The sequence below is a fragment of the Natator depressus genome, chromosome 1 (assembly GCF_965152275.1).
Source record: "Natator depressus isolate rNatDep1 chromosome 1, rNatDep2.hap1, whole genome shotgun sequence".
In the NCBI taxonomy this organism is placed as follows: domain Eukaryota; kingdom Metazoa; phylum Chordata; order Testudines; family Cheloniidae; genus Natator; species Natator depressus.
In genome coordinates this window covers 333,889,119-333,903,717 of record NC_134234.1, presented here as the reverse complement: position 1 = coordinate 333,903,717, position 14,599 = coordinate 333,889,119, and the positions used below count along the sequence as shown (strand labels likewise).

The 14,599-nt window shown below is 41.4% G+C and overlaps 1 protein-coding gene across 4 annotated transcripts in view; it reads right to left on the bottom strand.

The window, feature by feature from the left end:
- Positions 1–9,961, bottom strand: part of UPF2 (UPF2 regulator of nonsense mediated mRNA decay) — a 136,516-nt gene extending 126,555 nt beyond the window's left edge. For all 4 annotated transcript variants that reach the window (XM_074942626.1, XM_074942625.1, XM_074942627.1 and 1 more), the window contains exons 1-3: positions 9,819–9,961; positions 3,982–4,361; positions 1,875–2,654 (exon numbers count right to left, since the gene is read on the bottom strand). In XM_074942626.1, coding sequence (XP_074798727.1) covers positions 1,875–2,654; positions 3,982–4,343 — 1,142 coding nt within the window. In that variant the 5' untranslated portion in view covers positions 4,344–4,361; positions 9,819–9,961. The remainder of the gene's footprint in view (positions 1–1,874; positions 2,655–3,981; positions 4,362–9,818) is intronic.
- Between the last annotated feature and the right edge of the window lie 4,638 nt (positions 9,962–14,599).

Genomic DNA, 14,599 nt, shown 5'->3' with positions numbered 1-14,599 from the left:
AAATTTTATAAACTAAAGAACTTTACAACTGTTTGTAACTGCTCGGTAATTAAGAAAAGATGCATGTCAGTGGACTTAAATTATTAGTTGGACATGCCAGTCCTCTCAATACAGAACAGCTGCTGCTTAAATGAACAGCCACAAAGAGGAGGAGGAAGGATAACTGTAATCAAATCCACCAGCAATGAAGTTCATCTACTTGTTCCCATTGTTTCTGCTACATTTGTCTTTATGACAGACTTACTTAATTGTAACCATTTTAGTTTAAATAATGAAGGTATACACTTATTAAATTGCAAAAAAAATTATACTTGTGTTTTGACTCTCCCTGAACAAGCAAGTAGTATAAGGAGTTGGACTATAGTAAAAGTCACTACACATTCCAACTTCTTATATAGCAAAATACAGTCATTTAACTGATAGGGATGGGACTGGACTACAACAGATGCTTGAGTTTGTATCTCTCACATAAATCCTTATAATAGGCCAACTCCAATACCAAAACTGATCACCCCACACTTTGGGAAAGTTCAAATTTGAGTCTAGATTTCAAACCCCGAAGTTGGAAGTGTTCAGATCAGAGGGCTTTTTGTACTCAACATTATAAACATACGCAGTTTGACTTGGGATAAATATTTCAGACCCAGAATTTTGGTTCAGGCCCATCACCAATAACTGCACAATTCATGTGCTTTTGCTTATCTCTGTTGTAATTCCTATATTCTTAGAATATTTCCAACATCATACAAATGAGATCATATGATGAGAATGCCTGTCATATAAGAAGACTGGCCTTGATGACCCAGGAGGTCCTGTCCAGTCCTGTGCCCTTATCAGACCATCAGTCCACCTAGGAGACCATTCTGGCTTCAACAATGACCAGTTCTGGATGCTTCAGAGAAAAGGACATATTTATTCAACAACACGCCTATCTATGGTGGAAGTTTCTTTCCAGCCTCAGACATTTATAGTTAGCTGAGGTCCTGAAGCATTTAATGTTCTGAGTCAAGGTTTAACAGGACATGGTTGAGTAGTTTAGGCCCAAATTTTGACTTTAGATTTTAATATATAAGAAATTTGGAAAGTACACTTCTTTGACAAACTATTTCCCCCCTATACTTAGAACTATGCTGACATGATGTACAACGTTGGTACACACACAAAAAATAAACAAATCCATGTCAGCATATGGTCCATAAGAAATATGTGGGTGGGAAGGGGGAAAAAAATAAAAACACTTGCTGCCAACTGGAAAAGGACAAAACCAGCTGGGAAAGAAACGCTAGTCTCAAGCTGTTAAAGGTTTCAGAATAGCAGCCGTGTTAGTCTGTATCCGCAAAAAGAAAAAGGAGTACTTGTGGCACCTTAGAGACTAACAAATTTATTTGAGCATAAGCTTTCGTGAGCTACAGCTCACTTCATCGGATGCATATAGTGGAAAATGCAGTGGGGAGATTTTTTCATGTTCTCTGTGCATACAAAATTTCCTCACTGTATTTTCCACTACATGCATCCGATGAAGTGAGCTGTAGCTCATGAAAGCTTATGCTCAAATAAATTTGTTAGCCTCTAAGCTGTTAAAGGAGTGTTACAAAACCAGTGGAGGAGTTGAAAAAAATTAAAGCAAGAGAAACTTACTTAACAGTTTCCCCCTAAAAATTATTTAAAACCTAATATCGTATTAGGTAACATTCCAGGCTCTAGAAGATTTTCTAGTTGGGAAATTTTTCAGCATGTTATTTCAGAGACCCTTCTGCAACAAAGCGCTTCTTCCCACATAATTTTACTTTGGTGGCAACAATTAAAGAAATCTTAAAGCATTCTATGAGCTGCACTGTTATATCAATTTATGAAGTACAGTATTTAAATGTCACCTGTTTTGTCTCTCAATATTTTGCAGCTCTCTGTGGTCCCTTTTCAGGTGTTTGGTCAAAGATGTAAAGTATTCCTTCAACAAATTCTGGAAGGGCTGTTGCTTCTCTGGGCTGATTATCTCACTAGGAGGAAAACTCAAGTTAAACTTTTCTGCAGCATTTTTAACCTTCCTTGGTACCAAACCAGCAATATCATCTCCACAGTGCCGGCAAAAGCTTATTACCACAGAAACATGAGCGTGAGTCTCTCGATCAGCATTAATAATGTTTTTTAGCTGTTCATAGATTAAAGACAGACCTTCTTTATCAGTGAAAATCCCAACTATTGTCAATTCTGCAATGAAACGCAAGTCAGTTCTTAGTTTGGTAATGTTGGGAGTTTTCTCTTCTTTCCTTGCTTCAAAATGCTTTTTCCAAACCTGAAGTAGCGATGGAGCAAAATCAGCATAGCGCTGGTGAAAGAGAGAACACAAGTGCACGGCACAGTTCACATCTGATATTTTCAGCTTTGCTTCAACAATAGAAGCTACAGCTTCTGCAATGTACTTGCTTAAATTGAGGCTATTAAAATCATGAGACAAGGAGTCCCTCTGTTGTTCTGTGATAGTTTTTAGCTTCTTAACAAAAGCAGTGTTCTTCTTCAGACTCGAGTCCAGCCTGCTAAAGAAATTCTCCTCAGGGCGGTTGTCTGGTGCATTCTGGTTTTTGCTGCGGAGTTCCTTTCTTGCTTGATGGCGCTCCCAAGCTTCCTGATGGAGTTGATGTGCTTCCTCTTTCTCTCTAAAGAAAAAAAAACAACAGTAGTTATAACCTGATAAGACCTCACTAATTTCCATTATAGATTACTGAATTTTGTAAACTGACAAGTAAATGAACCATTTCAAAACAAGGATAATGCACCACAAGCTAATTTATCTCAACTGTAGTGCAGTTTGATACTTTATATGTACTAATGAATGTTCTGTAATATATTTTACTGATAATAAGGAAGTCCTAGTAACTCCTAGGCTTCACTAAATAGCACTTCAATTAAACTTTTCTAAGGAAGTGCCATTTATGTATTAAAACAAACACATTAGCAAGGTTCTATACAGAAATTTTTTATCACAAAGCATTAACAAAGCACAAATACTACAATCGTTTTACTCAAGAAAGAAATACAATTCACTTTGGGACAGAATACAGCAGCTGTTAACAGAATACAGTAACACTACACAAGTGTTCTAGATAAGAAGAATTCCAAATCCAACTGAAATTGCAAAGGCAATTTAAGTAGACAAAACGTATTCGCCTCGAGTCTGAACAAGACAGACACATTAATATCGTTACTCTTTAAAAAAGTGTCATGGTATCTTTAATGAACACAAATGGTCAGAATCTTGGTTTTGTTTCCCTCCAACACCGTAGTGTCTCTTAAAACCCTGTTATGGATACTGACTTGGAGAGAAAACTAAATTAACACCACTTTCTGCTGCATCCTATCCAGGTTCTCCTTGCAGATTTTCCATCCAAATACCAATTATTTGTGACTGCTGACTATTGGACGGCTTTAGAGATCACAGCCCATTTCCAGTGCTTAAAGATTTACAGCAACTGCTTATATAGTAAGGTTGGTCTTGTGGCTGAAGTACTGGACTGAGAATCAAGCTGCCCAGCACCTATTCCTGGATATATTTCATTGTGATCACAGGCAAGTCACTTGGCCTCTTTGTGCCTCTGTTTCCCCATCTGTAAAACGGGGTAACACTTCTGAACCTCAGTGAGACTTTGTGATGTTTAATTCAGGCACATTTATATACCACATGAGATCTCCAGACAGATGACATTACCAAAATCCAATGTATAAGCCAAAGTGATAGCGGTTAGTACATACAAACAACTACTGTATACTTTTAGCTTCTCACAAATAGCACTGAGCATATCACTTGACACGGACATCTATATTTACTAAACAATTATATATTTTTTTACCTTCTTATTCATAAAATTAAAAAAAGTGACCCAATACTGCAGTCGTAACTTTGGCAAAACTCCCACTAACTTCAACGGGAATTCTGCCTAAGGACTATACTGTTAGGCACAGTTAAGACTTAAACATAAATCTTACTTCAATTGTGCAGCTGCCTCCTCTTGCTGACGTTTTACTTCCTCTTCTTGTTTCTTTTTCTCTTCCTCTTCAAATTTCTTTTTTTCTTCATCCTCTTTCCTCTTCTGCTCTTCTTCAGCTTTTATCTTGTCCTCTTCTTTTTTCTTTCGCTCCTTGTCTTCTTTTTTCCGTTTATCCTCCTCCAGTTTTTTCTTTTTATCTTCAGGTGCCTTCAGAGTCTCTCTCTTCAGGCCAACCTTCACCTCCTCCTTTGCTTTCTCTCTACTGCTCACTGATCGCCTTTCACTGAAGTCTTTTTCTTTGTTATTTAATGAAGATTCTTTTTCTTCCATACTGGCTGACTTTTTACGCTCAGCTGGCATTATGTTACCCAGGCAAATCTGCAGAAGCACAGGAATATCACCATTATTATTGCATTGGCAATATATGAACAAACTAGTTTTCACTATAGCCTGACATTCACTAAGAATAGTTGAAGTAAAGTAAAGTAAAGTAAATTTCATCCTATATGAGGATGAAATTCAATTAGAAAATTGGGTGCAGCTAAGCAAGCAACCTGGAAGATGATATTCAAAAGAACTACACTGCCACGCTGTTCCCATGGCACTAAGATCATGATTAAGGAGAAAATGTGAGTACTGCACAAAACCCAAATGCCTGTAATTGCTTTCAGCATATATTATGGCATTCTCTTCAACCTGAACTGTTCAGTCAGATGACTGTTCAAAACTACCACAGCCTGGAGAAAACCTAATCTTTGCAGCAAAGCTAGCATTCCCATTAAAAAAAAAAAAAAGTTTCCTGATCAGAGCCAAGGACCTACAAGCTTTAAAAAAAAAAAAAAAAAACCCTCAAAGAAAGGCTTTCCCAGAAATCTTTTTTCCCCTACCACGAGCTGCAAAATTTTTTTTTTACTGTTCATGCAATTCAGATTGAGGTTGCTGGTATGCTCACTGCTGCTATGCACTTTTGGATCCTGAAGTATCGAAAGGGCTATTGTGGGATGTTTATAGACTAACAAAAACTACAGCCCCAATTCAGCAAATATTTATATACATGCTTAGCTTTAGATCCAGATTTCTACAGGTATTCAGGCATTGTTGTGCTTAGTGTTACAATACTTAACCGATTTGGGAACCTAAATCTCATTTTCAAAAGGCATTTAGGAACCTAAAACCTATTGACAGTCAATGGGATTTAGGCTTCTAGGTCTCTAAAACACATTTGAAAATGAGAGCCTTTGAAAATCCGAGCCTTATTCCCATTGTGATTATTCACATGCTTAAAGTTAAGCACATAAGCATTTGCAGAATCAAGGCTGAAGGCAAAGGATTTTTTAATACCCTCATTTCTAGTAAGTTATGCTTTTAAAATGCATTCTTTTTTCCCCAGAGAAAATTTAAAAAACTTTTGAAGGGACACTGTTGAATTTAAAATCTTCTAGAGGGTGGGAGGAGAGACATCTTTCGCTGTGTTACTAATATCTACTTAAATTGTTAGAATGAAGAGTAGTGAAAAGAAATTTCTTTTTGCTGTTTCTTTTCATGTATTTTCTATACTTCAGTCATCTTGGACAATGAAAACTGACTAGTCAGATTCATTTGTTTCTCATTTTCTTTAAATGTTTGGGTAAAAAACAAAACTATGGGATATTTGCATGTCAAAAGAAATAAAAATGTAAGAAAAATGTTTTCCAGTATTGAAAAACTTTATTTTATACATCCAACACTCACATTGTAGGCCTTCGTTATCTAACAGTGCCCCTTAATCCATCGGTTTTACCTGTTCTTAACTATACATATTTGAAAAGTATACATATAAAAATAAAACACCATAATGAAGAAAATCCCTATTTCTAATTAAGTACTTTTTCCGTTTTCTCCTGATTAAATGGAAAAATTCTTCAATAATTTCCCCCCAATTATAATTAGTCTTAATACTGTATTGAACATGGAGAGTTTTCCATTAAAAATTTCCTAAAATGTTGGTCTGATTTTTATAAATAATTGGTTTAAACCAATCTATATCACAAAAAATTCACCAAGGATAGCAACAGAAAATTCAGCAAGCATAGCAACAGTTTAAGGTTTTCCACGTTGTGCTCCTTACATACAGTGTACGTCTTCACTGCAAGAAAAAGTGCTTTCTTAACTCAAATTAACTAATATGATTTAAAATAGCAGTGAATACCAACTCACTTTTAACTCGGGATTAGAAGCTTGAGTTCATTCCCCGCTCACACTTATGGTGCTAGCTTGAGGTAAAAGTCAAATTGGTATGTCCTCACTGCTAATTTAACCTAGATTAGCCAACCTGAGATAAAACTGCACTTTTTTTTCCCTCTTTTTATTTTTTTCCAGTGAAGACATACCAATAATGGTGAGAGACAGGTCAGTTACCATGGATGACCCATTCAAAACTTGGCCTCTCTGCTGACAGAAGTCCCAGTGAGTGCCAACTGTGAGGGTTTGGAGGGAGAGGGTATTGATTTGTATTAACTGGGAACAGGACAGAGGGCAATTAATTTCACATGAGTTACACAGCTGCTATCAGATGGTAACAACTTTGACTCCCTAATGACCTGATAAGTAGTGACTAGTTACTGCTGAAAGACTCCATAGGACCATAACCCATCACTGATCCCTGCAGCCATCCAATCCCCATAACACTGTATTTTGACTTTTTGGTTTAATTAGAATGGAATTAAAATAGATTTTGTGTTAAGTCAGTACATTTAAAAAGCAACATACTAAAGGCCAGATGCTGCAACTGGATCTATGGAAATAGGTTATATGTAAGTATTTGGGGTCTAGGATCTTGAATCCAGTTGCAAGATCAGTTCCTCTAAATATTTTGCCCCAAGTTCAAAAGTAATATTTAGCAGTCCAAGCTTACAAATGGCATATAATGGAAGCCATATTAATCCAAGACAGCTACTCAAGTTTTTTTTTTTTTTTTTGCGGGGGGGGGGGGGATTTTAAAGTTGAACCTTCTTCCATATTAAAGTCAGCTTAATGTCCCCACCAATGAGATTCAGTCCATTTTAATATTCCACTAGATTCTCTTTAACAATTGTACTTGATAAAGTTGTGTTCTTCCTGATGACACCACTAAATAAAAAGCTTTGTTGGAAAAAAGTTAAAGGAAACATATCTATAAATTTAAAATGACCTTTATTAAAATCATAGAATCATAGGACTGGAAGAGACCTCAAGAGGTCATCAATTAAAAGTCTGTTAGGTCAAAAAAATAAATGCTGGGAAGTCCCTAAATATTTGTTAACACTGTGACCCTTACCTTTGCTCACCCATCAGTTGTTGCTTGAAAAAAAATTTAAGCATCCCCTGTTGCACATATAAATTATAGTAGCATGGTCATTTGCGGAACAGTCATATTTGCACCCACCCTGCTAGCTTACATCAAGATCAGGGAGAAATTCAGGACTGTCTTTTGCAAAGGAATGTCTCATCTTTGCAGGTATGCGGCCTGTATATTAAGGCTGATACTGAGAATTTTGATCTCTGATCTATAGCTGGCCAACACTGGATAAACGAACAGGGTAAAGAAAGGTATACAGTTCATAATGTGGTGAACAAAGGCAAGGTCTAGTATGGATCACAAGGAGGGCTACATGAAAAATGTGAGGTTTTGACCATACTATGTAAATGATAAAGAAACTGATATCCAACCACTCATTTGGGTGTGTATTGGGAAACGGGCATTAACAGTTTATAACCTAGTAAGTAATAGAAATCTGTGGCTCATAACTAGAAGTTAGATACAAAAAGATGGGGGTAAATAGGAAGGTCAGAGTTAAGGAAGGTGTTGAAAACTTTACTGGAGTGACAGGTTTCAGAGTGGTAGCCGTGTTAGTCTGTATCAGCAAAAACAATGAGGAGTCCTTGTGGCACCTTAGAGACTAACAAATTATGCCCAAATAAATGTGTTAGTCTCTAAGATAGCCACAAGGACTCCTCATTGTTTTTAATGGGATGATCTGTAGTGACATTTAGGGGTTGTGAACTTATAGCCGCGTAGTGTCCTCACTTCCAAATGTTTGGTTTTGTAAACATTGTACAACTTTCTAATTTTTTTAATTAATTTTGTTTCCTCCCTTAACACAATCTTAGGTTTTGTTTGGGCATTTTCTTGATTTGTTTCTGAATTTTTTTTTCTTTATAACAAGCCTGATATGTAAAAACTTGATGTAGTTGTATTCGCAATAGTGCAGAGTACAAAGACTGTCAGTTCTAGGACACCTGGGGAACTTGTAAGATACACAGGAGTCCAGCCCCAGCTTTTTTTTAAATAGTACACAGACAATGCTTAGCAGAAAATACTTATTGTAGTGCTTTTTTATCTTGAACAATCCCAAAGAGTTATACAAAATATATACATATAGCATAATTAATGCAGCCAACCTTAAAAGTTGGAAGGAGAAAGCTCAGCACTCACTCCTCTGTACTTAAGTTTTTCACCATCTACAAAATGGGCATTCAATAATAGTGTTGTTTGGGGGCTTCATTAACTTATGTTTGTAAGTACTATGAAATCCAGGGATGAAAGTCAATATCTAAAAGTAAAGTACTAAAGACCAAATTTTGTATTTGATTAGAAAAAAAAAGTTCCCCCCCCCAAATCTCTCTGTGCCGCTATGGGGAGTTGAATATTAGTCACCATTACAGGGTCTTGTCCAGTTATTCTATAAAATACTGACTAAGCAAATTGAAAAATTAATTATATAGATTAGTCCCATTTTGATAAGGTACTTAAAAATGCAAACTGCAAACTCTGCATGGTTCCCTATGACAAATATTCCATGACAGATGCACAAACTGTCAGAACTAAACAAGTTTAAAGAATAATCCAAATGGTCTGCATCAGTGAAATGCCACAATCACCCAGTCAAACCTAAACTCAAACCCACAAAACAGACCAAAAGAGACGGGTAAAGGCGAAAATTCATAATTAAACACAAGTATGGAAAAGGTGGGTTTGATTTAAGGTTCGTCACTGACTTTTACTTTCTATTCCGTCTGCCTTATTGAAAAAAGTTTTTGCTGTCCTAACTCTACAGATGGGCCTCCTTTGCTAGGGTGAACGCAAAAAGAAAAGGCCCAAAACACAGTCACTAGGTGGAAAAAAAACATGTGTCCACACAAAAGTAAACAAACAACCCTCTCACCTGCTCTACATGTCACACACAAACCCATCCCCACCGAATACCCTGGTGCAACTGAGGGTCACCTCCTTTGTCCACCCCTTCAAATACCAACCCCCCCACCTTTTCTCCTTGCCCGCCTGGCGCCTCCCCCCTTCTCTCCCTGCACCTCCTCACCCCCTTAGCCCGCCAAGCCCTTTTGCCCGCTGGCCTCATCTTACTCCCCTCCGCCCCACACTCCACCCACCCAGCCCTTCCCTCACATTTCCCCCTCTCCTCCCTCAGGCAAACCCCGGAAGCCAACTTCCCCTCGCGTGTCCCCCGGCCCGCAGCGAGCGCCCTCCCGCTCATGGCCCCTCTCTGCCCTGTGACCTTTCCACGCCCACCAGGCCCTTCCCCGCACTCAACTCTCCCCACGCTGAAGTCCAACCTCCTCCCCCCGCCCCGCCCCGAGCCCCGGCCCCCTCCCCAGGCCCCGGCCCCGGCCCCACTCCTGCGCTGGCCGCGCTCCTCCAGGTAGCCCCGCTCCCCGCCAGCCCTGCCCCGTCCCGGATGTCCCTACAGGCCGCCCGCTCTCTGCCCCGGCCCCACTCCTACGAGCCCCTGCACCCCCAAAAGCCTGCTCCGGCCCGCCGCGGCCCCTCTCCCCGGCCCTCAGGCCGGGGGGGGCGGTTACCTCTGCCCGGTGTAAACATCGGCTCGGACTTCTCTAGCCCCCACTCCACCACCAGCGTCGGCCCCCTCCCCTTGCCCGCAGAGGACCCCGGGCTGCTGCCGCGCCGCCTGCCTGAAAACACTCCGCCGCGGAGGGGCGGCTCAGCCCTCTCCTGGCTGCGGGGGGAGGAAGCGTGAAGAGCTCCGGTCTAGCCGCTCCGCCGCGCTCCCACCCGCCTCGTTGGCGAGTAGCGGCTGAGTTCAGGTACGTATCAGGCAGCGCGGCGGGCAGCCCCGGGCGGGCGTGGGGTCCTCGGGGCCGGCAGCAGGCCTGCCCGTGCTGCTCTGAGTCTGGTTCCTAGGAGCAGGCGGTTGTGAAGGCGGAAGTGGCCAGAGGGGGTGGGGGACAGGTGTTGGGATCTGGCCTCCATCCTGCCGAGTAGGGAACACTGCCCCGCCGTAGCCCAGGGACACCAGCCCACCTGTGGCTCTAAGCCGGAATGTCACCATGTTATGACGTGACACATGACTTGTTTTGTGGAATGACATCACATTGCATCCCATTATGTCATAGCAACATGTGATGAGGTTTTGGTGTGGCATGGTCTCCTATCACATGTCATGTGTGATGCCCTCTTGGTAGGATCATGTCACATCAAGCACACTGTGGGTGGCACAGTGCAATACGATTACAGTCACGGCACACCTCAATGATGTCTGTGGTGCGTGATGTGCCCTCATATTTAAAATGCACAAGTACGGAATGGGGAATAACTGGCAAGGTGGTAGTACTGCTGAAAGGGGTCTGGGGTTTCTAGCAGATCACAAATTGAGTATGTTAACAATGTGATGCAGTTGCAAAAAATTCTACTATTTTGGGCGGTGTATTTACAGGAATGTCATATATAAGCCACGGGAGAACATAAGAACCACATTGCTGGTAGGGATGTAAAATATTAAACAGTTAACCGATAAGTAAGGCTGAGAGTTTGTCATGGAGGTCATGGAAGTCACGGATTCCATGACTTTCTGTGACCTCCATGACTTCTGTAGTGGCCGGTGCGCCTGGCTCAGGGACAGCTCAGGCAGCCCCTGTGCCAGTCATACCGGCCAGTGCTGGGCAGTCTTGGGCCACTGTGCCCCCCCCACCCAACAGAGTTTGGTTGTCGGAGGGAGCAGGGGGTTGGGGCATGGGATGGCGTGACGCGGGCTCTGGGTGGCGCTTACATGGGGGGCTCCCCGGAAGTGGCAACGTCCCCCTCGCTCAGCTGTTAGGTGGAGGTGTGGCCAGGCAGCTCTGTGCGCTGCCTCTGCCTGCAGGCACCACCCCCACACCTCCCATTGGCTGCGGTTCCCAGCCAATGGGAGCTGCAAAGCCAGTGCTCTGGGCAGAGGCAGCGCGCAGAGCTGCCAGGCCACACCTTCACCTAGCAGCTGAGCGAGGAGGATGTCACTGCTTCTGGGGAGCCCCCCAGGTAGGCGCCACCCAGAGCCTGCCTTGGGTCAGGGGAGGCACAGAGCCAGGTAGAGAACCTGCCATCCCCACCAGTGTGGGTCCTGGGCCATGAGCCGCCACCCACGCCCCCTCAGCACCAGCAGGAATCCTGGGCCGTGCACTGCTGCCCGCGCCCTCCCAGCACCAGTGGGAGTCCTGGGCCATGTGCTGCCGCCTGCCCTCCTCCAGCACGATCAGGGGTCATGAGCCACGCGCAGCTGCCCTCCCCCAGCACCCAGGGTGCCCCCGGGCAGCTCCCCCACAAGTTTTAGTCACAGGTATTTTTAGTAAAAGTCATGGACAGGTCATGGGCCATGAATTTTTGTTTACTGCCTGTGACTTTTATGAAAAATACCCGTGACTAAAACATAGCCTTACCGATAAGTATTAGTCTTACTGTTAATATATTACAATTAACATTTAAAATAGATTGGCAGCAGCCCTGATCCCGGACCCTACTATATGGGGCTGGGCGGCAGCCCTGGACCTGGAGCCCTGTCTTGTTAACGATTAAGTGGTTAACCGATATAATTTTAATAGTTTAAATGAGTACGTTTTTAAACGATCTTTACATCCCTAATTGGTGGGTCAGACCTATGGTCCAGGTAGACCAGTATCCTGTCTTCTGACAGTGGTCAATAGTAGTTGCTTCAGAGGGAATGAATAGAACAAACAATCATTGAGTGATCCATCCTTTGTCATCCACTTCTACAGTCAGAGGCTAGGGACACCCAGAGCATGAAGTTGCATCCCTGGACATCTTGGCTAATAGCCTTTATTGGACCTATTCTCCATGAATTTATCTCATCATTGGCAATCCCTCAATTCAAGGATGATCTCTACCATAGATTTACGTATGGGTCATGAGATGATTAATTCTTTTGGAACCGCATTATAATTTTGCCCTTCACAACATCCCTTGGGAACAAGTTCTGCAGATTGACTGTGTACTGTGTGAATAAGTCAATTGTAATTGTCCCCCTTTACTTGGTAAGGCCTCAGCTTCAGTATTGTGTCCAGTTTTGGGTACCACAATGATACTTTAGGAAAGAGGTGGGCTAATTGGAGAGAATCCAAAGAAGACCAACAAAAATGATACAAGGTTTAGAAAACCTGACCTATAAGGAAAGGTTAAAAAAAACCTGGCCATGTTTAGTCTTGAGAAAAGAAAACTGAGTGGGGGAACCTTATAACAATCCTCAGATATGTTAAGAGCTGCTATAAACAGGACTGTGATCCGTGTTTTCCATGTCCTCTAAATGTAGGACAAGATGTGATGGGCTTAATCTACAGCAAGGGAGATTTAGATTAGATAACAGGGAAATCTTTATGACCTCTGGAATAGGCTTCCAAGGAAGGTTGTAAAATCCCTCTCATTGGAAGTTTTTAAAAACAGGTTGGACAAACACCTGTCAGATGTGCTCTAGGTGTACTAGATCCTGCCACAGTGCAGGGGACTGGATTTGATGACTTCTCAAGGTCCCTTCCAACCATATATTCTATGATTCTATGATCCAATACAATGGAATGATATTACAGCAGCATGACATGATGCCAAATCAGTGACATGCCTCAATTCAATATGATGACTTGGACATTATCCCCTTTAAGTCAACACTGAACAGTGCCCCATCATTGTGTTTGGGGGCACTGTGCTACTTGGGGTTTAGATGAGTCATAAAAATTAGGTTCTCAGCACTTGTGTTCATTACATATGCCATGACACTTTGTGTATTATCACATATATAGCACTATATACTCCTGGAGGAATTCTGCACCAAAAAAATTAAAAATTCTGCACACAATATTCTAAAATTCTGCATATTTTATTAGTCAAAATAACGCAATATAATCACACCAGTTTCAATTTTTTTGGTAATTTATTTCAAAATACCTGTCAGCAAGTTGTTAATCTTTGTTGACAGTATCTTCTCTTTCAGTGAAATTAAATATTTAATTTAAACAAAGATATTATACAAAAGTATGTTATACAAAAGTATTGTAACGACCTGGCCTTAGAGGGCACTAGCATCCTTAAGGACTGTTTTGTGTCTGCCATGTCTTGTCCAAGTTCAAGCTTCTATGTGTATTGTAAGGTTTTTGGGTCACACCACAGTAGCAGGAGGGGGATTGGTGAGTTCGCTATAGGTTAGCTGTAGCATAGCAGGTAGTTAGCATGGGGAAGGGTAAACTGTGTGTGTCGGGGTGAGTGTCTGTGTGTGTGTGTGTGTGTGTGTGTTGAGTCATGTACATAGTTCACCAGTCAACACCCCTTTGTCTCCAGAGGTGGTATGCACGCCCGTGTGCCAGGCATGGGCGGCAGTGCTGGGTGTATGTGTAGTGATAGGTGGGAGATGAGGGGGGTGGGTTCAGGCTCATGTGCGTGCAAAAATATTACTTCTATATGTAACTAATACATTTGAAACATGCAAAACTGGGAAAAAGAAGCATTTTGGAGGAAATCACAAATTCTGCGCGAAAAAATAAAAATTTGCAGGGAACATTAATTCTGCACAAATTCTGCCCTGCACAATGGTGCTTAATTCCAGCAGAAGTAATTATAAATGTTATAATTTAAAATGGTCAGCAACATGATATCAGGGTTACTTTTTCTGAGCTGCAGGTGGGACTAAAGAGTAAGGGAACACAGCGGATTTACCATTTGATAGGGACATTTTTTCCCTAAAAAAAGTTTGTGATTTGGAATCATTAAGTTGTGTACACTGTTAGCCTATGTAATCATATTACTGTTACTTTTGTCCTCTCTTACTTTTTTTCCCTATTATTTCTTCCCTCAGTTGTGTCTGGGCTTTAATCAGGTGGCAAACTCTTTGGAGCAGTGATCGTATCTACCTACAACACCTAACATACTGAGATTCCAATCTCGATTGGGACCCTTTAGCCATTACCATGATAAAAAGGGATAAATTAGGAATAGTAAGAATAATAATAATAATAATATAATGATTGCAGTGTTGTTGTAGGCATGTAAGAAGAGCTCTCTATATCTCAAAAGTTTGTACCTTCCACCAACAGAATTTGATCCAATAAAAGATATTACTTCACCTACCTTTCAGAGTAGCAGCCGTGTTAGTCTGTATTCGCAAAAAGAAAAGGAGTACTTGTGGCACCTTAGAGACTAACGAATTTATCTGAGCATAATGAAGTGAGCTGTAGCTCACGAAAGCTTATGCTCAAATAAATTGGTTAGTCTCTAAGGTGCCACAAGTACTCCTTTTCTTTTCACCTACCTTGTCTCTCTCTCAAGTGTATAACATCAGAACACTAAATTGCATCATAGAATCTGA